Genomic DNA, 21,304 nt, shown 5'->3' on the forward strand with positions numbered 1-21,304 from the left:
TTGTTACCTCAAAATATCCTGCATAAATGAAGGCAATTTTTGATTGATTGATAATATCTGAGGCACTTGAGATGTATAGGTAGTATTACATGTATTTACTTTCAGAAATAGTATGGTGTTTTAAAACTAAACTTTTTCAAATAAATATTTTATATATGGACAGTTAAGGATACAGTGCCAAAATCATTAGTCATTTGATGAAAGGCATAAAATCTATCAGAGAAAAATGTTCTTCAAGTAAACATATACATTTCCCTGGACTTTTAAGTGTAAATCTATCGGTAAAAATGTTCTTAAAAGTTGTAAATTTAGTATAGCCATAAGTTATTTTTCGTGAATGGGGGTAAATGTAAATTTGTATTTAATTGTTCAGTTTCCATGTAATTACATTTTAATGTATTAGCAAGTACATTTACTGAGATTTTTAATTAAAAGATAACCATGAATGTGTTGAGACCATATGTCGGTTTAGAAACACAGTTAATGTTACGATAGAAAAGTATAGAGACCAATTGAAATATTCTAAATCTATAAATTTTCATGTAACTGTATGAAAAGTTTTTATTAAAAGTTCACATTTCATGAACCTGTATTAAAGAGGACTGTGTTATAATCCATGGGTTTTGATTTAAATTATTCCCGAAGTGATACAATCAGTTTTTCATTATATCATTAACAAATTATTTTACCATAATAATATGAATCCTTTTCATGTTTTCATAAAAAAAACGTGGATTTAAATAAAAATTATGCTTTCATGAAAAGTGTTGTTGTAATGTTCTGCAAAAACAATTCGAATCAAATATATATGATCATATTTTGAAATATCCTTACTGACATCTTCATCCTATACATGAGTGTACAATGTAAAATTTAAATATGAAAGAGTTGAACAGACACTTTCTGAATTTTTTTTAAAAAAATGTTAGGAAGTCCAGCATTCACTTGCATAAATCTTAATATCATTTTTATGTTTCATCTAGGCATGGTTGACAATTCTTCAAAAATATAATTTGTTGAGTATCATGCTCATAGCAATTCATATGAAGCATCATGTAGGATCTTATGAAGATTGTACAAGGACTTCCAATAAAATTATGTGTTAGTGTTCCACTTAATAAATGTAAGATAGAAAGTAGGACTTACAGAGATTAGATTGAAGTAGTATGTGGAATATAAAAAAGCAACCAAAAAAAAATCAGAATACAGGACTAGACTAATATCAATTTATTATAAAAGTATCAAATAAATATATAAACAGGCAAAACATGAACCTCAAAAAGCTCATGCCTACAATTTTGGAAACAGCATCAAAGCCACGATTTTATGTATTATGGCATTATTAGGGGCACCTGTCCATAACCGTGCAGTATCAGTTAGTCCTGGCTCAATCATGCAAAAAAAAATATCTGGAAGAAAATACTATATCATCTCCGGATGTTTTGGTAAGAACTATATACAGGAACACCTTAAAAAGTTATGGATACAGGACTGGTGTACTTTATAATGTTCAGATGATTGTCAGGACCCAAGGCCGTTAAATGAAAAATTTGGGAGTTCTAACTCGAAGTTACCACAGGGCTTGATGTTTTTAACCTTTCTCTTCATAAAAAAATTTACCAATACTATGTTATCAATATATAGGTAAATTTTTATTTTTGAACAGAAAGGTTAAAAACATCAAGCGCCTGTGTAAGTTACTTGGAAAATGAATTTACCTGTGGGATGAGATTTCTAATTTGGTTCAGATGAAACAAAATAAAATGCTAATATTCTTTATTTCTATATACGACCATCAATCAAATTTGAACTTGCAAAATTGTTTATATTCAGTTTAATGACAAGAAATAACACAATTTTATACATTGAATGAATGGCGATTCATTAAAAAGACCATCATACAAACTCATTTGTGCTACATTCATTAGAACATCTTGGTCTCTTGTACTCAAAAAAATTATACATGTAAGGAACATTTGTGACAGACAAACCATCACAGATATGTTGGATGCTTATTTTATCTCTTCAGATTATCTAATGTCTATTTCAGCAGTTATTATGATACTAATGCAAAATGAAGTTATTTTTCCAGAAAAAAAAACCCCATAATTTTATATGAAACAAACCAACTCTGAAATTAATATATGTTAGATTTACGGAAACATGAGAAACATCTCATCTAGGATGACCAAGTAGAGGTAGGTTATTTACAAAAACAACCAGTGCAATGCAATATGCAATACATAATGAATAAGAGGCCCATGGGCCAAATCGCTCACCTGAGTAGCTTTGACCATGCTGTTGTTTACAAAATTCCCTCTTAAAATGCGTATTGTGATACACATGTACAACCCTACCTCATGGGTCATAATTTGAACCATTTAGAATCTACACTATACTGTACCCCAGGATGTATCCACATAAGTCTCAGCTATTCTGGCCCAGTGGTTAATTCTTAAGAAGATTTTTTTTAAAGCTTCCTATATATTCATATGTGAAACTTAGATTCCTTATTGAGGCCCCACCCTACTCTAAGGGGTCATGATTTGAACAGGTTAGAATCTGCACTACCCCAGGATGCTTCCACATAAGTTTCAGCTTTTCTGGACCAGAAGTTCTTTAGAAGACAATTTTTGATAACCCCGCCAAATTTTTTTCATTTCTTGATTATCTTCCCTTGTGAAGGGACTTGGCCCTTGATTTTTAGCTCACCTGAGCCCTTGATTTTTAGCTCACCTGAGCCGAAGGCTCAATTAAGCTTTCTTATCTAGATTGGCAGTTGTCGGTCTTTGTTGTCGTTGCGTTGTCGTTAACTTTCAACATTTTTATCTTCTTCTCAAGAACCAATGGGCCAATTTCAATCAAACTTGCCATAAAGTATCCTTTGGTAAAGGGGATTCAAGTTTGTTCAAATGAAGAGCCATCCCCTCTTTCAAGGGAGAGAATTATGAATTAGTGAAAAATTAATATCATCTTCTAAAAATCTTCTTTTAAAGAAACACTGGCCCAGGAAAGTTGAAACTCATGTGGAAGCATCTTCAGGTAGTGTAGATTCAAGTTTGTTAAAATCATGACCCGCGGGGCTAGGGTGTGGCCACAATGGGGTATCAAAGTTCAATATAGGAATACATGGGAAATATCTTTAAAAATCTTCTTCTCCAGAACTACTCGGCCAGGAAAGATGAAACTCATGCTTTCCTCAGGTAGCAAAGATTCAAGTTTGTTCAAATCATGACCCCCAAGGGTAGGGTGGGGCCACAATTGGGTATCAAATTTCAACATAAGAATAAATAGGGGAAAAAAATTAAAATTCTTCTCAAGATTCACTGGGCCAGGAAAGATGAAACTCATGCAGAAGCATCTTTTGAAAGGGAATATTTAATTTTGTGCAAATCATGACCCCTTGGGCAAGGGTGTGTCCACTACTGGTGATCAATTGCAAGGTTGTAATTAGGAATTCATGGTAAAAATTGTTAAAATTCTTCCCAAAGCCATCATGATATTGATCATAAATTAAAAGCATTAAAAAGGTAATATAGATTTGAAATTCAGGAGAATAGAGTAGCCATAAAGTGGACAAATGAATACAAAGGCTATACCAATGAAAAAAAATCTTATAAACAACAAAACCCTTATGTGTCACAAAAGCATTTTCTGAGGAAATGTAGATTTAAGTTTGTTTAAATACCCCCCCCCCTCCCTCACAAGAACCCATATTTATAATATATTTAAATTTTTCAAAACTGAACTAATTTTTGCTTTACCTAGTCAGTTTCTCAGATGAGCGATGTGTGGCCCCTGGGCCTCTTGTAACAATTTAAACTCCCCTTTATCCAAAGATGCTTTGTACCAAAGTTTGGTTAAAATTGGCCCTGTGGTTCTTGAGAAGAAGTCGAAAATGTGAAAAGTTTACATAGGACGGACAGACGGAGATCTAGACGGACGACAGACAGAATTTTATCAGAAAAGCTCTCTTGAGCCTTTGGCTCAGGTGAGCTAACAACAGAGAGCTTGATTAACTTATCCATATGATGGCCCTGTCCGTATACCAATTAACTGACCAAGTCACAATATCCCATTTCAAACATCAATATAAAGATGAGACTTAGTACTTGTATTTCCTATGAAAAGTTTCTTCGGAAGTCCGGGTTTAGAAAAATGGGCTTTGTGAAAATTGCAATGGTTTTGAAATCTGATGAAAATGCATGTTTTGAGTATCTTCAACAAAGAAAATGTAAATGTACCGACTGATTGATCTGAAAAATAAAACATGGATTATAATAATGGATTATATCATGTTTAACTGTTTTAATGGTCCAAGATTTACTTCAGATATTTGATTTTCCTCACTTGTTTGTTAAACAATTGAGCGACAAACAGATTGTCAAATGTATCTGTACACAGTCCCCTGGGATGATTCAGTCCACAGTGTATGTAACGGAGGAACTGTCCATGCTGGTCTATAATGTGGACACAGTGATTGTCATAATCAGCTGTAAGGATGTGACCCTGACTGTCTGTGCTGATTCCTCGTGGACTGAATGGTTGTATCTGTTGAGCAGGAGTATGTCCAGTGTACTTGAATCTCAGTTTCCCGGCCTGATTGACCACTACTACTGCTTTAGCTCCATCATCAGACACACAGATATCCTGGTTCCTGTTCTCAGTAATGTGTCTATAAGAAAGACAAGATGAATAGAAAGGATAACCTTTATCATCAAACTGAATGGTTTGTTCTCTCTGTGGAACCAAAGTAACGGACAACTTTTGTTTGATTGTTATCGTCATTGCTCATAATAACCAGGAGGTCACCAGAGGAGGTACTACAAACACCCTTAGGTTTCCAGTTCTGTAATAGTCTGATCACCTTCTCTATCTTCTCATTCTTCACAATGTTTACAGTTCTGTACAAGTAATCAGTATAAACTAGATCTCCACTTTTTGTCACTGCTATGTAGGATGGTTCGTTCCCTGACTTGGTTTTGATTGACTTGAGTAGTGATCCCTGACTGATGCTGAAAAGATTCATGGTGTTGTCAGTTCCACTTGTCCAGATTTCTTCATCGATCAGACAGACTACATTCCAAAGGTTTCTATGCCTAGTGTCTATGGTGTTGACAGTCTCTGGTTCATCAAGCAGCTGTTTGACTGGAGAAGAGGATCCAGCTTCTGGTGATTTCTGTGTTGTCTTGATGCTGTAGCCATGTTTATCTGATGTTAAAGAACTTGATGATAAAGCTCCAAACAGTTTACTAAGTTCTTCACTTTTTATTTTTCCCCGAATGAATTTTGGTAAAAATGGAATGACTTTGTCTGGAAGATTTCTGTATGTGTGCAATTTGGATGTCACATTTAATAGTTTTGACAAGTCATTAGTGTCTGTTGCAGTTTCCATTGAATTGATTTCATTCTTGATGTCAGAAACGTTCTTGTTTATTTCATCCAGATGTTTATGTAGAGTTTGTAACTGTGTGTTTTTCATCTTATCAACTTCAGCTTTAAATTTCTTGACAAGTTTGTCAATTTCTCTATGCCCGTCCTCTCCATGTTTTGTTATGGCTGTTGTGAGATCTCCGTATTCCTTTTCTAACTGACTTATTCTGTTTTGTACATCAGAGGCAATATCTTGGTAGGTGGGATAAATTGTATCATTTAATTCATTCCGCTCTTTTGTAATCATGTCTTTCTTTTCCCCCACAACTTGCAAGACTTTAGATAATTCATGACCTAAATGTTGTTCAGATGCAAGACAGCTAAGACAGACAGGAATGTCACATTGTTTACAGAACATTTCACATTGCTCTTTGTAATGAAATGTACAACCAGGGTAGATTGGAGTGGATTTCCTAGCCTGAAATTTGACAACTTTGTGATCCTTGGATTCATCTGTTAAAATGTGTTCTCCCACACAAGCCTTACACAGGTTGACAAGACAAGTATCACAGTGCATCTGTACCACAGCGGTCTCACATAGGTCACATCGCATCACATCCTGGGCACTGGTTCGAGGGTCCATCATTAGATTTTGTGCCTGAAGCATAAAAAAATAATTAATGTATTAAGAATTAGATGCTATACATTTGAGATCAACATGCAGTGCCATATTTTCTGACTCCAAAAGAGCTATAGCGCATTTGATAGTCACTTTCGCCTACTCTTGTAGTGATTTTTTAAATACTTTGTTTAACCAAAATTTTGTAATACAATGTTAGTTTATTCACGTCTTAAAGCAACTCACACAAAAACAATACTTAATTATTAATAGTTCCCTCATATGATAGTTATAAAAAGTGTTCAGTTTATATGGAGAATAAAGTAAATGCTGAGGTACCCCTTAAACAATGACAAACTGTAGGAAAAGACCACCCTTAACCAGAAAAACAACTTCTGAATAATTTGATTTGGATAATACTGCACTTCATTACGTTTAGATAATTTTGGTTAAAGCTGGTCTTCATATTGAAAATGTTGAAAATATGTAATTAATTTTTATTCTAAAATTATTTCAAAATTCAACAATCTGTCTTAATTTTATCCATTTGATTACCAAGACTTCGCGGTGTAGTCGTATGATTGCTGGATTGGTGACAAAATGATCATGAGTTCGAGTCTAACAGTGCGTCTTACTTAACTATGATTTTATTTTTTTTTCTCTGTGTGCATTTTCCTATGTTTTCTTTATTATTTTATAATACATGTATAAATAATTTTTAAAAGAGATATATAATACAACATTAAACATTGAAAGTATCTTTGGGAAAAACAGTCTTAAACTATTTTAATGACCCAAAGTCATATCTGCTATCCTGTTTTATTTTTAAATTTTTCAAACAATCATGTTTAAAATAAGAGTATTGGACAAGTAAAATTACTGTCATGCAAAAAACTTGCAACTATGAAAATATAACACTAGTTCACAAATGATTACATACAATTAGTTTGATTTTGAATTGAAAAGGTACAGTATTTATAACTAGAAACAGGTGATTTCCTTTTAAATACTTGAGTAGGCCGAGTCGTCGGTAAGGCAGCTATGGCTCTTACAATTTTGTCTGCGACCATTAGGCAGATAAATTCATGTAGATAAACAAGTTACATGTTTCTAAAACAAGGTTCTTTGAATCTTTGTAGGAAGGAAATTTTGTTTGCTGTGCAGTACTGAATCTTCAGTGACTTTCAGAATTGTTTTCATATGCTCAGAAAAAACTTTAAACCTTCTTACCTGACTTCAGTAAAATGGCGGCTGTCCTGTTGATCGATCTCCAAGTGCAGGGTCTATGTTTTGGTATTCTGATCATGTGACACACCTGTGTTCTACTCTAAATCCATTCATTACTTTCAAATGAAAGTACAATAAACAACAAACACACCATTTGGACATAGCAACGACACGCAGCAGCTTTATTTGTACAACATATTTGTATATATACATGTTTATGTTGGATTGAATAAATCATGATAAAATTTAAACTATATTGGCTCTACGTGTCGTCCTAAACTGGTATTTAAACCACTATTCACCTCTTATATAGCTTTGCTAACGAGACCGGTTCTAAAGAACCACGTGATATTCACCAGGTATTCGAATGAAAACCTTGTAATTCCGAAAAAGTAATTCATTATCACACCAAGTAGAAATTGATTTCTGTCTAATTCGTTCCTAAAACGAAAGAAATCATATTTATCTACCTGTCACAGGTCGAGACCACTAGATTTTCTGACGTCAGAATAAATTTGCATGTAAATTAGCTATCTGTTTACTTTACCCACTCATGAATGAGTCGCAATGCATTGTGGGCTACTACAAGTACTCAGCTGTGTTGAAAATGAGGGCCAACTTGAATTATCCCTTGCAAACTTATTTTCAATTCTTCTTTGAGATTTGTGGAAGAAATATTTAAAATGATGTATAATCTTTCATTTCTATGCTCACATTTACAAAATTTGCTTTAAGAAGCCTTATATATCAACTTAATAATTCATCGGCCTAAACCATTGTTTGAAGAGACGTACATGTAGATGCTATCGTGTCGATAAAGCATTGAGTTTTTTTTCACGTGATATACGTGTACATAGTTTTAGACAGCAGTACAAGGTGCGCTATTATTATTTAATCCCTAAATATTATCAAAAAGTTTTTTAATGTACTGTAAATGCAAACATCAAAGCGTTTGCACATTATTCGAACTTTCGATGTAACTATTAATTATATAAAACAACTCCAATATTAAATGAGAGCATGGAGCAATGTCTTGAGAATGTAATCTTTCAATTTCGGACTTAAAAAGTGACAAAGAAGCTCTACGGTTTTTCCGGTGACGAAGTTAATGTTATGCAGAAATGGACGAAAACCACGTGTCGCCATTGAATCGTAAACACGCAGTCGAGTGTCATGCTTTCGGACTCATTCACTTGATTGGCGAACGGGTGTGACGAAGTTATCGTCACGTGTTGAAAGGTGCCTTCCATATAAGGTAGTGGTCTCGACCTGTGTCAGGTGTTTATACTTCCTGGTTTAAAGTGGGATTTAAATTCCCTTAACTACTTCTATTTCAAATGCAGTTATATTTATTTTATGTAGTTCCTGTTATTTTTTAGCTCTACTTGTCAGTGTCCTTAAGAGTTTATGAGATAGTAATGCGTCTGTCATTCCTCCATTTGTCTGTCTAACTGTCTGTGTGCAAACGTCTAGTTTTGACTTGATTTTAATATAATTTAACACACAAGTAGAGAAGACTAAGATAAAAATAATTCTGTTGTTTTGGTTTTTGATTTTGGTTAATGTTGTTGCCAAGGTTTATGAAAAAATGAAATTTATGTAAAATTTTCTCAGCATGCTATTCCTCTTACAGTTTTGGTCTGACTTGATAATACGTTATCACATACTTAGTACAATAAACATTCACTGTCAGAGAAATAATGATGTTGCTATGGTTCTTAAAATTGAATTTTCAGTAAAATTCTTGGAAAAAAAACTACAGTAAACCCTTCCTACAGTTTTAGCTTGATTGCAATAAACCTTGCGACAAAAGAAACTATAAACCGATGATTATTTTTCTTTTTATGACTGTAGCATATAGTGTTGTTCCAATCATTGATTATAATTGAAAAATCAGTTGACTGCTGGCATAATCCAAGCGCTTTATTACATTTTTTTATTCCGATTAATCAGGTTATTTTATTTTATAAGCATAAACATTTGTAAGCCAAATTTCCAGCCTCAACTATTTTATTAACTTTTTTGATAGATTGGGGGCGCATATTGTTTTTGTCCAGTCTGTCTGTCTGTCTGTTTGTCTAGCAACTTTACAGAGGCTGGAGGGTGGCAGCCATTTTTAGACTATTTCAATCTCCTTTAAAAGGAGAGCTCCATATAAAGATATACATAAATGATCAAATTTTAAAACTAAAATGTACGAAATTTTACTTTGCCATATGGTAGTTGACAGCTCAAGATACCGTATCTAAAACAATAAGTTAAATCTGGTGGTTAATTTGGGATTAATTTGTTGACCCACCAGCCTCCTTAACCTTGTCTATAACTTTTGAACCATGAGAGATAGAGACTTCATATTTTGGGATGCGTCCGGATCGATAGATTTGGGGAGCATATTGTTTTTATCCCGTCCGTTTGTCTGTCAACTTTAACTTTAGCATGAGAGACTTCTTGTTTGGTATGCATATTTCACTTTTAAGCTCTTTCAAATGATACCAAGGTCAATGACCTTGACTGTGTATCTTTATCATAAAAACAGCTTTTTTGAACTATCAGCATAACTTTTGAACCAATATATTGAGATAGAGACTTCATATTTAGTGTGTATACTTTATTAATTAACCTCTTTCAAATGAGACCAAGGTTTATGATCTGGTGACCTTTACTCTGACCTGTATACTAAAAATAGTTTTATCAAACTCTTTTTCCACCTGGTACATTGTGTTTCACAAACACATCTTGTTCTGTTTTGCAATACTAGATGATATAGATTACTTATTAATTGTATTTGTACCAAAGGTGAGAGAGATGGCAGCTATAACATTGAATGGATTGGTACATTGTGGATTTCTAGACATGGACAAAGATATGCTGGTTATTTCTGAATACTACTTACAATTCATATTTATCTTGTTATTTTATATCTCAGAATTTCAAATATGAAGTTCTAGGTCAATATTAAAAAACTAAAGTTCCATGTCACGGTCGGTGGTGGCACGAAAAAGATCCCTCTCTGCTCAAAAGCCCTAGGTGTCAAGTATGTAGGTTTAAATTTGCAGTCCTGCAAATTTTGTCCTATATGGGTACAGTCCACTAACTTCAGAGTTATGACTGGCGTTATAATACACAAAATAATTCGGCTGATCTTCTTGATAAATTACATTTCCCAAATTTTTTGGTAGAAAAGATACTCCATATCAACAAGTGTGAGGCTCAGTTCAGTACATCTGCCCAATTTTTTTTATGCAGGTCTGCAAATTAAGGAACTTGTAATTTTTTCTGCACTACTTTCTTCTCCTACCGATTCTAAAAATAATTAGTGGGATGTACCCATATTTGGCACCCAGGGACATTAAGCATTGAGAGATCTTTTTATTTTGCCAGCACCTATTGTGACACAGGAACTCTGTTTATACGGTCTCATGCGACGGACTGGTCTCTATGTCCCACAGTTGGATTTGGAAGTATATGTGCATCTAGCTTTAAACTTTATTACTTTTAAACAGGAACACTTTGAAGTCCGAAGTAAGAACAAAGTGAAGAAGCGTAAGTTGGCGGACTCGATGCCTCTGCAGGCCCTAATAAAGCGTCACGCTGGTGTCCTGGGTCTCAGTGCTCTAGTGGAAGCCTATCCTTACAATGTACCCGAGTTTATGTCTCAGATCCTAATGGACCTTAGTAACCATGTAAACGACCCTCAACCAATACAGGTCAGTAGCTCTTTATTTTGGTGTCAATCAATACAGGTCAGTAGATCCTTACAGTCGTATCAACCAATACAGGTCAGTAAAAACTTATCTGTCAACTAAATCAGGTCAAACCTTACACTCAATCAATTCAGGTTATTATGCAACAAATTCGGATTAAAAGTTACACTCAACCAATACATCCTTAGACTCGTGTCAACAAATTCAAATCAAAACGAAAACTTAGTCAGTAGAACACTATTCAGTGTGTTACCTGTTGTCAAGTGTGTTGCTACAGCTGAGGTTAACATTACAGATTGTAAAATGTATCTAAACCAATCAGATTTCAGTATTGAACATATATGAAAGTATAATATCGATAAACTCTGTTCGTTTCATATTTTGCAGATGACAGTGAAGAAAATTCTATCAAACATTCGTAGAACACACCACGACAATTGGCATGATCACAAACAAATGTTTACAGACGATCAACTGGTCATATTAACTGATATTCTAGTGCCCCCTACTTACTACGCTTGACAACGGATCACTCCTAGAAATATTACAAACCACGGTGATAGGACCGAACTAGGAACAGCTCAGTCATGGTAGAACAGACCACAGTTATATCCCCCAATAGCAGTGGAATCAGCAATGCCCATCCCATTTCAAAGTTTGTTAGTCATAATAATTGATCTATTAATCCTCCCCCTATATAGTTTGAACATTTCAGTTATGTTTTAGTTTTTTTTCATGAATTGTATTTAATGTGTATCATGAATACAATATTTCTTTGCATTTTGTTAAAGTGATCAAGTGAACATTCGAAGTCTGTATATGGATTAAGCTTTGTGCAAGTCTTAGTTGGTTAAAGGGAAATAACCTAGCTATCTGTTTTGGAGATTGCTAACAGATTTTTTGTGAACTTTTTTGAATCTGTGTTTTTCGATACCTCATATTATGAAGGCAATTTTTGACTGATTGATTGATATTACAGGTATCTGAGGCACTTGAGATGTGTAGGTACAGTTACATGTATTTATTTTCAGAAATAGTAATGTGTTTTAAAACTAAAACTTTTCAAAAAATATTTTATATGGACAGTTAAGGATGTAGTGCCAAAGACATTATTCATTTGACAAAAGGCATCACCCATTAAATGTATCAATGACAGATGTTCAAGTAAAAAAATCCATTTCCCTAGACTTCAAGGTGTAAATTCTAATACAGACATGAGTGTTTTTCGTGCTTGGGGGTAAAAATAAATTTAGGTTTGCATATCATTACACTTAATTTATTAGTATCCATGTAACTATACATTTTAATGTATTAGCATGTACATTTATTGAGATTTTTATTTAACTGTTAAACATAAATATAGTGTGACCATATGTGGGTTGAGAAACACAATGTTCTGATTGAAAGGTAGATACATTTTAAATATTATGAAATAGATAAAAGTACATAAACCTGTATGAAAAGTTTTTTTTTTTAAATTCACATTTCATGAACCTGTATTAAAGAGGACAGTGTTATCATAATCCATGAGTTTTGATTTAAATTATTCCCGATGTGATACAATTAGTTTACAATTATGTCATTAACAAAATATTTTATCATTTTGATGAGAATCCTTGTCATGTTTTCATTTATGAAAAAAGATGCATTTAAATAAAAATTATGCTTTCATGAAAATCATTGTTGTAACTGCAAAGTGAATACCACTGTGGTTTTCGAGTTATGAAGAGACCCCCGAATTTATATCCACCAGGAAATGCAACTTTTCACACATATTACTACTGAACAATTCTTCAAACACGAAATCAAGTCCCCATGAACAGAACCAACATATTTTTATCAAACCACGAGAGGGACATTCAATGAATAATGTCATAAGCTCGATGACAAACATCATAGAAATCATATGCCATTGAGTTTGACTTTCTCTAATTCTTGAATCTTTAATGAGTTGATAACAGTTTATGTGAGCGCTTTTCATCACATAATTCCATTGTGAGAAGCTGGAAAATAAGGGCTACTCGAGACACTGCATTTAAAATGAATAGTCAGGAATCGGTAAACTAGAGTGAAATTCAACGCATCATTAAAGCTGCTGTTAGACTTGTTAAGAATCCCAAAGATTTATTAACTGAAATATGTGAAATTTACAGCAACTAATGCCTGTTTTATACACACATGAGCAGGTGGATTTCAATTAACAAAAATGATATAATGGGCATCAAAAATGGGCACCGTCCTTGGCTACATGAACATACAATAACCAATGTATATGTGCAAAATTTCCACAAATTATCACTGAGTATGTTTAACTGACTTTTAAGACACATAGCAAATTTGATAGACATCATTTTGGGGGTATTTCATACTGTTTTAAAGAAACATTTGATAGTAAAATAGTTTAATACTCAAAGGTCACCCAATATTTTGAAAAATGAGTAAAAACGACAGCGTGTAGAAATATCTAAAAAAAATATTTTAAAAGATAAAAAAAAAATGTTATTATCCACGTTTGTCTGATATTCAAACAGATAATGAAACTTGAATCCATTTTGCTTTAAACCCTCAAAGCATATTTACAATGAGATACACTTGAGAAAACAGCAAAGGGCAGAACAGAGCAAAGAACTGGAAGAGCACTAAAACAGTTTTATATGCTATTTTCTTAGATATTAGTGGTCTTGTTGTTCAAATTCTTATTGTGGAAGTAATTTCACTCTCTGGAAGAATCTAGAAAGGAAAATGTTTGCAAAAAAAGTGAAAGGTTTATGAGAGGAAGGAGCCAGAATAAGGATTCACTACATTAAATTTCTTCAGTACAGCGTCCAACTCCACAGGCTATGAAGAGTGAAGGCGTTCTCTGAATAAAAAGAAGGTTAATGTTTTGTCACACCAACATTATTGGCCAGCACATTCAACGTTTGACTTGTTTCATTTCCCAAACTTGACAAAATACCTTTCAAAAAGAAAAAAAAATAAGCACATGAAATCAAAGGGTCTGCCATATTCCAGTATACGAAGGGTCAAACTCAAAAAAGCGTTCTGAAAACAATTCGAAATTGAATAAAAATGTTGCGGACATGTGTTTTCATTCAAAGAATTAGTTTCTTTCCGAGCACCGATGACATTATTTATTGAACGTCCCTCGTATATGACTTTACAGTATTCAATAATATTCAATCACATTTTGAAATATCCTTACCGACATCTTCATCCTATACATGACTTTACAATGTAAAATTAAATTGAAATATGAAAATATAAAAAATAATTTTATGAAAATTTTGAGAAAGTGTCTGTTCAACTCTTATCTCAAAATTTTCATAAAATTATTTTTAGGGAAGTCCAGCATATAGTTATAAATACATGTACATTAATCAATATCATATTGTTATGAACACATTTATATTCGATGGTTGATAACTCTTCAAACATTTTTTTTGGAGTAACTTCACATGCACATAGTAATTCATATGAAGTATAATGAAACATCTTTTGGAGATTCTTAGATTATACAAGGACTTCCAATAGAACTACGAGTTGGTGTTCCACTTAATAAATGAAAGATGGAAAGGAGGATTGCTACAGAGATCAGTCTGAAATAGACTGTGGAATGTTATATAGCATAAATTCAGAAAACGGGACTTAATTCCATTTAGAATAATATGAAATAAATAAATGAACAGGCAAAAACTGGACTACAGAAAGCCACAATTTTATACTAGATGTGCATGGCATTATTAGGAGCACCTGTTCAAAATTGTGCACCAACGGTAAGTCGTGGGCCAATTAAAAAAAATTATCTGGAAGAAAATACTATACCAATTCCACACGTTAAATGTTTGTGATTTAAAGGTACTGGACAAAAGAAGATATTCAGAGAAACTAGTAAAAGGTTTTTTTTTATTATGTTCAGGCCATTTCTTTGGAGAAAAGTTGGGAGTTCCAACTTGAAGAAGTTACTTGCATTGGAAAATGAATTTTTCTGGGGAATGGGATTTCCAATTTGATACAGATTAAAAAAAATTAAATGCAAACATTCTTTGTTTTTTATTTACGACCATCAATCAAATTTGGACTTGCAAAATTGTTTATCTTCAGTTTAATGACAAGAAATACTGTATACAGGGTTATTTTCACCCCATGTTAATTTCGCCCTTTTGCACTTGCGAACAATTTTGGCCCGTTTTTAATTCGCCCAATTATAGTTTTGTTTAAGAAATTATGCTGTGTAATTTGAATTCGCACCGTTTTAAATTCGCCCAATCAGGAAGAGGGTGAAAGGGGCGAAAATAAGACGGGGGCGAAAATTTCCCTGTATACAGTAACATAAATTCATACAATGGATCGGATGAATGGTGATTCATGAAGAAAACCTTCATACAAACTCATTTGTGCTACATTCATTAGAACATCTTGGTCTCTTGAACTAAAAAATTATACATGTACGGCACATTTGTGACAGACAAACAATCACAGATATGTTCGATGGGTATTTTATCTCTTCAGATTTTATTTAGAATCTTAGTTGCAAATATTGAATGCAAATGACAATACAATTTCTTAAAATTATGAATATGACAATACTCAAATGAATCTTTTTGTCTTTTAAGTCTGCTAGTTTTCCACTTTTTTTATCTAAAAATCTTATGCACTTTTTATAATCTGATTAAAATCAGATCTTTGTTATGCTCAGAATTGTGATAGTCGCACCGCCGAAATATGGCTGAAATATTGCCGATCCGGTGTTAAACAATAACGATCACTTGGATAGTCGCTGTAAAAAGCTTTGTACATCGACTATCAGAATGTCAGAGCGTTGTGCAGCGACTATTCGAATTTTGGAGAGTAAAAAAGATCTGATTTTAATCAGACTGGCTCTATTTCATGCACGTAAACAGGTATTGCCATTTTCCCCTTCACTTAGGCAGTAAACTGCCTAGCATCTCTTTAATCTAACAGTTTTGAAAATGATTAGAAAGCAACAGTTCACACATATTTTTTCATTAATCAATTTTTAAATCGTGAACAACCATACAGTCACAACATGTGACTTTCCATGAATATATTAGCTCTGTATCAAATAAACATTCATAAAATAGATCTTTATTTATTACTCTATCAAAATATTTCATATTTCTTAATCCTAACCTGGTTTAAATAAGGATTATATGTATTTTAAAATTCTAAACTAAATCTGAAACATGAACTATCTATCACATGAAAAACAAATTTTCAACCTGTTCAATATTTTTAATCTACAGTTTTTTCTTTTGTAATAAGATTCATAACACTTATATGATCAGCAATAATTTGGACAATACTTTACAAACGTTTGTAAACTTTATGTGTTAAACGGGATACTGCACAATGCCAATAGTAAATAGAAAACTAGAAAGTCTGCAAGCAATAGCGTATGTGGCCCCGAACTGGATAAGACTTTCATTTTTTGTATCACTAAAACAATACCTATTAGCTAAGCTTAGAAATCAAAGTTTAAGATTTTCACTCTTACCTGGTTTCAATGGCAATAATCGAAAATTTTAAATGCGAATCGCTCAACTACAGATACTAACCACTAAAATAAAAAAAAAAGTTTCAGGGCGAATGTTTAGGAGACCAGAGAGAGAGCACTCGCGGACAAAATTCGTCGCTTTTTGCAGGTTTCCATGGCAAGGGTGGTCTCTTTGAAACTGAATGACCACACACGCCGATTGGTTCAAAATTATTTTCTGCACAACGATCACGATTTTATACACGAGCTACAAGAAAAATATACACGAGTAAAATAAAAATGCACGTATCGGTAAAAATTGCACATAGTTTGAAAGATTTTAACACAAACATAACGAAATATACACGAATCCGAATTTTTTTAAACGATTAAAGGGTTTAATGTGCACAAACAAAAATCGAAAATTGCACGAGCAGAGGAAACTAAAAATTACACAAACAATTTTACTGCGCATACAGCTGCGCATATCATTACTATGCGCATAGAATATTCATAGTGTTCTTGGTTTTCTGTACTCTTTATCTCTTCATGTATGCTAAGCTGAATGTTATCGAGAATGGAAGTTGCTTTTTTTTTTACAATCCGATTTCGAATGAAGTGTTTCCTTCTGATCTATGCGAGAGTATTTAAAAGCTTTTTTGAAAATACTATGATTTTCTTATATTGACCGAGATCAAGGATGTATTTTATGATGCCGGACAAAAATTGTAACAAGAATGAATCACACGTTTGTGCTACAATGCGGGGTTAAAAAAAAGTACCATTGCATATGATGCACTGGGCTCGAACTAAAAGTACCTAACGATGGACGTACTGTAACACTAAACTTTTCAGTGTTTTTGATTTGTGACATATTTTTATTCAGTCGCATATAAAGCTTTGTGTTTAATGAAAATGCAAAATAATTGATAAATTAAATTGTTATTTTATTATTCAAAGTCAAGAAATTGCATTTAAAATTCAGATTATAAAGTTATATATCTCTTGTTTTATTTAAAATATTTTACAACATCTGTGGAATTTAATAGTGTGAACTCAATGTCAACAGATGGATAATCTATTCATTAATTTTCTTTGATGTGACCATTTTCTTTGTGGTCAAGAATTTGCCGACTACTTAGTTATAAAAACACAAGTGTCATATCAGTGTCTTATTTACTCAAGTTGAGGCCCTTTTAGGAAAAAGTAGTTTCACACTTATAATTTGTTTTATTATTACGCGTTAATGCCTTTTATTCATTTTTCTCAATATTCCGCAATTTTACAAATTTTCATTGGTCAACTTTTTATGAACTAGATTTTGTCGACGGGCAAGAGTTGGGCGACGCGCATCACTTTCATGATTGCGCTTGTACACTTCATAAACTTTATTCCAACTCTTCGCCTCTTTCTAGGTAAGTGGTTTTTTTTATTGATTATTTTTCATTTACAAGTTTTATTAAAGATTAGGTAATTTTAATGTTGAATTAATAATTTTTGTTCTGCTTCATCTTTTGAATCTAATTTAGTTTTTTAAATTATTTTGTAAGGGTAGCTCAACATACTGTGTTTTGAATTACTTAAATGACACGATTTTGTCTATTAACAAAATTAATACTTTTTTTTATATTGTCGCACATTTATTGTAAATACATTAGATATTGTTTCAAATATGCTTTTAATTTTTTTTTATAATTTTTCATACATGTTGTAAATATAATAGTTAATTCTTAGTAAGGGAAATAACTCTGTTGTGCGTGAAAATGATTAGAACTCTTCTGTGAAGGAAGTTAGGATTTTTGTCATTCATATGCAAATCTTGTTAGAGTCGCTAAGATGAAGCAGAAATACCTTTCTAGATCTTTGTAAGTGTTCGATTTTTGTTTCATATCGTTCAACATGCATTTCTCTTTATATTGTTACAAGTTCTTTTTAAATCAGACATTTTAACATTACATGCAATTAAAACGCGTTAATGTCAAAAGTAAAATTCTACTTTCACTTTCATATTTACTTCAAGAAGTTGGTAATAAATTGTTTTATTTTTAATTTCATTTCTCTCATACATTATATAACTTAGATATTTTCTTAATAATTTAATTCTGACTGTATCTGTATGTGTCAATGGTCTCGCTTATAATTTTATCATTTTTTATTTTTATTTTATTATTTTAAGATCTTGATTTAATACAAACTTTTGATTTTATTGTGGTGTTCTGTTGAAATGAGACCATTGTATTTTTCTTTATATCACTTTCATGATTGCGCTTGTACAATAAACTTCATAAACTTTATTCCAACTCTTCGCCTCTTTCTAGGTCAAGGACAAACCGACACAAGGACAGTCTAATTGACAAGAACATTTGTATATGTCTCATAGCCGAAGTGGTCAATGTGTTAAAACATACCGAATCGTTTGAGACAAAGTGGCGGAGATCCAATCGCTCCTACCTCTCACAGCCAAGCAAGAGCTCTACCATTCCCCTCTTCACTACAAGATTCCCTATCATCAAAACAACACTTCTTACCATAAACAGAAGTAAAGAACAAGTGTGAAAATGCCAATCCTAAGAAATCAATCTTCAATCCTTGCAAGGCGTCTTAACTACAAGCCTAATACGCCACTTAATTATCAGCAAGTCGTTTCTGAGAAATCAACCTCTTAAGGGAAACAAACTGTAGCAGCTACAGCAACTAACGCTACCATCACAGAAGCTGCAGGTGCCTCTAATATGATGCCACCTCAAGTTCCTCCCCCTCCACCGCCCACTCAAAGTGACACAGATAACACAGATGAAGCCCAGCAACACAATCAAAGTGTGCTTTCTTCTGAGCAACCCAGTGGGAATTATCCTCCATCACCAGCATCCTCTACTTTATACGCTGCAGCTACATCTGCGAATACTCTACAAGCACAACCCACCATGGTACAAGAAGCACCTCCATTACAACATCCAATACTGCTCCATCACACCCAACCTTCAGAGCTGCAAACGTTAACATCGCAGCAACAAACTGCACAAGGACCTACACCTGTACCAGTCCAGCAAACCCTTCAGCATGCTCCGCAGTCTGTGCAATCTCAACAGAACATCCCACCTGCACCGGCAACATATATACCTCCAGTAGTGCAGACAATTCAGGTCCCTGTGCCAGCTCCAACCCCATCACCACGTGCCAATATTACATTGGAAAAATATGATGGAAAATCATCGGCCATCCAGTTTTGGACACAGTTCATGACCTTTGTGACTTTAATGAACGTTCCATTTCAGAATATTGGAAGTTATCTATCTTTCTACTTGAAGGATGCTGCACGTGACTGGTATTTCACTCTCACTCCAGATGTTACTTCCTCATTAGAAGCCCTGAAATCTGCATTCCTGAATCGTTTTAGGCCACAAATTCCATTTAGCCTTGGCCTAGTCGACATAATTCAAAAAGACGGCGAAACCGTGGAACAGTATATCACCCGAATAAGGAAACTTGCTGTTGATTCAACAATGCCCGAGGACTGCTTAACAACTATGATTATGAAAGGCCTGATACCAGCCGTGCGAAGTATCGTAATGCCCCAATTTCCACAGACAATTGATGATTTGCGCACCAAATCAACCATTGCGTAATGACTGTGCAGATGAACAAACAAACAATTTCATCTGGTGCTCCTGAAAACAGTGTTGTGAATGCCATGACAGCTGTATGTGATGTCACCAATCAACTTCAACAAACTATTGCAGCTATGAATACTTACCATCCGTCACAAGCCTCAGCCAAACAATCCAACCCTGAATATTCTCCACGACCAGCCCAACAATTCCAGCAAGCACCTGTCCAACAGCAATACCAGCCGGTACCCCATCAGCAGCCATACCAGTCCTTCCCTCAGCAGCCGTACCACCCTGTGCCACAACAACCCTACCAACCCGCCAAGCAGCAGTACCACCGTGGTCCAAAACAGTTTAACCGAAAGCCACAACAGAGCACCAACTACCCCCCAGCAAGTGGAAACCAGTCTAACCGACCGAATGGATACTGCAACGGCTGTGGAAGTAAGTCATGTTTTTTTAAAGCAACTTGTCCTGCCAGGGGATACATTTGTCAAAAATGTAATAAACCTAATCATTTTGATCAAGTTTGTTTTAAAGATTTCCTTGAACGTTTAAATTTTTCACATTAGGGATTCGGGCCTGTTCTTAGAGTCAAATCTAGGGATGGGCACATGGTAAATTCAAAACGTCAAAATTCAAAGTGCTCTGAATCTGCCCCTTCAATTAATTTGGCTACAACTTTACAGCAAAATAAAGTTCAAATTTCTATTAAGGGTAGACATACTAATGCTTTGCTAGACACAGGTGCCAGCATCACTGTTGCAAGTGCTTCATTTCTCAGCAAAACAAAATTATCAAATGTTCAGTTGCAACCTCCCACTCACCCCATAATCAAAGGTGTTACAGGTGCTAGACTTAATGTTCTTGGTGTGCTATCTTTACCAATTTCAATTAGTGGTGTCACTTTCTCTCACCCTGTTCACATCATCCAAGATTTACACTATCCATTTATTCTTGGGGTGGATTTTCTCAACAAACACAAAGCTAACATTGACTTTCACTCAAATTTGCTACTACTACCTGATGAAAACCAGGATGTGACATGCGTCAATCTCATCTCAGCATCTGATGGGAAAGCTAGAGCAGCTGCAGCTACAACCATACCAAAGCGTAGTGAAACCAATGTTATTGTCAAAGTGTCTCATTTGAAAGATGGAAACAATGTTCTTCTAGATCCAATAGCTTCTCTTGCCCACAACAAACATCTTATCGCAGCCAGATGTCTTGTCCAGTTGGACAGTGGTAAAGCATCTTTAAGGATCATGAACCCTACCCA

General features: G+C 34.0%; 2 protein-coding genes across 2 annotated transcripts; one reads left to right on the top strand and one right to left on the bottom strand.

The window, feature by feature from the left end:
* Positions 1–4,717: 4,717 nt before the first annotated feature.
* On the bottom strand, positions 4,718–7,266 carry LOC134283329 (uncharacterized). Its single transcript, XM_062765784.1, has 2 exons — positions 7,223–7,266; positions 4,718–6,031 (listed from the first exon to the last, which is right to left on the bottom strand). The coding sequence occupies exon 2, from the start codon at positions 6,017–6,019 to the stop codon at positions 4,718–4,720; it is 1,302 nt and encodes a 433-aa protein (XP_062621768.1). The 5' UTR covers positions 6,020–6,031; positions 7,223–7,266.
* Positions 7,267–10,767: 3,501 nt separating this feature from the next.
* Positions 10,768–11,542, top strand: LOC134283349 (proteasome activator complex subunit 4-like). Its single transcript, XM_062765809.1, has 2 exons — positions 10,768–10,926; positions 11,311–11,542. Exons 1-2 carry the CDS (start codon positions 10,780–10,782, stop codon positions 11,443–11,445), a joined length of 282 nt encoding a protein of 93 aa, XP_062621793.1. The 5' UTR covers positions 10,768–10,779; the 3' UTR covers positions 11,446–11,542.
* Positions 11,543–21,304: the final 9,762 nt, after the last annotated feature.

Source organism: Saccostrea cucullata, unplaced genomic scaffold, assembly GCF_032062105.1.
Source record: "Saccostrea cucullata isolate Sc308-1 unplaced genomic scaffold, CSIRO_AGI_Scuc_v1 ctg1224, whole genome shotgun sequence".
Classification (NCBI taxonomy): domain Eukaryota; kingdom Metazoa; phylum Mollusca; class Bivalvia; order Ostreida; family Ostreidae; genus Saccostrea; species Saccostrea cuccullata.

Coding starts and splice junctions, on each gene's coding strand:
- LOC134283329 (XM_062765784.1), bottom strand. CDS start 6,019: ATGATGGACCCTCGAACCAGTGCCCAGGATGTGATGCGATGTGACCTA.
- LOC134283349 (XM_062765809.1), top strand. CDS start 10,780: ATGCCTCTGCAGGCCCTAATAAAGCGTCACGCTGGTGTCCTGGGTCTC. Junction 10,927..11,310: donor ACGACCCTCAACCAATACAG/GTCAGTAGCTCT, acceptor CATATTTTGCAG/ATGACAGTGAAGAAAATTCT.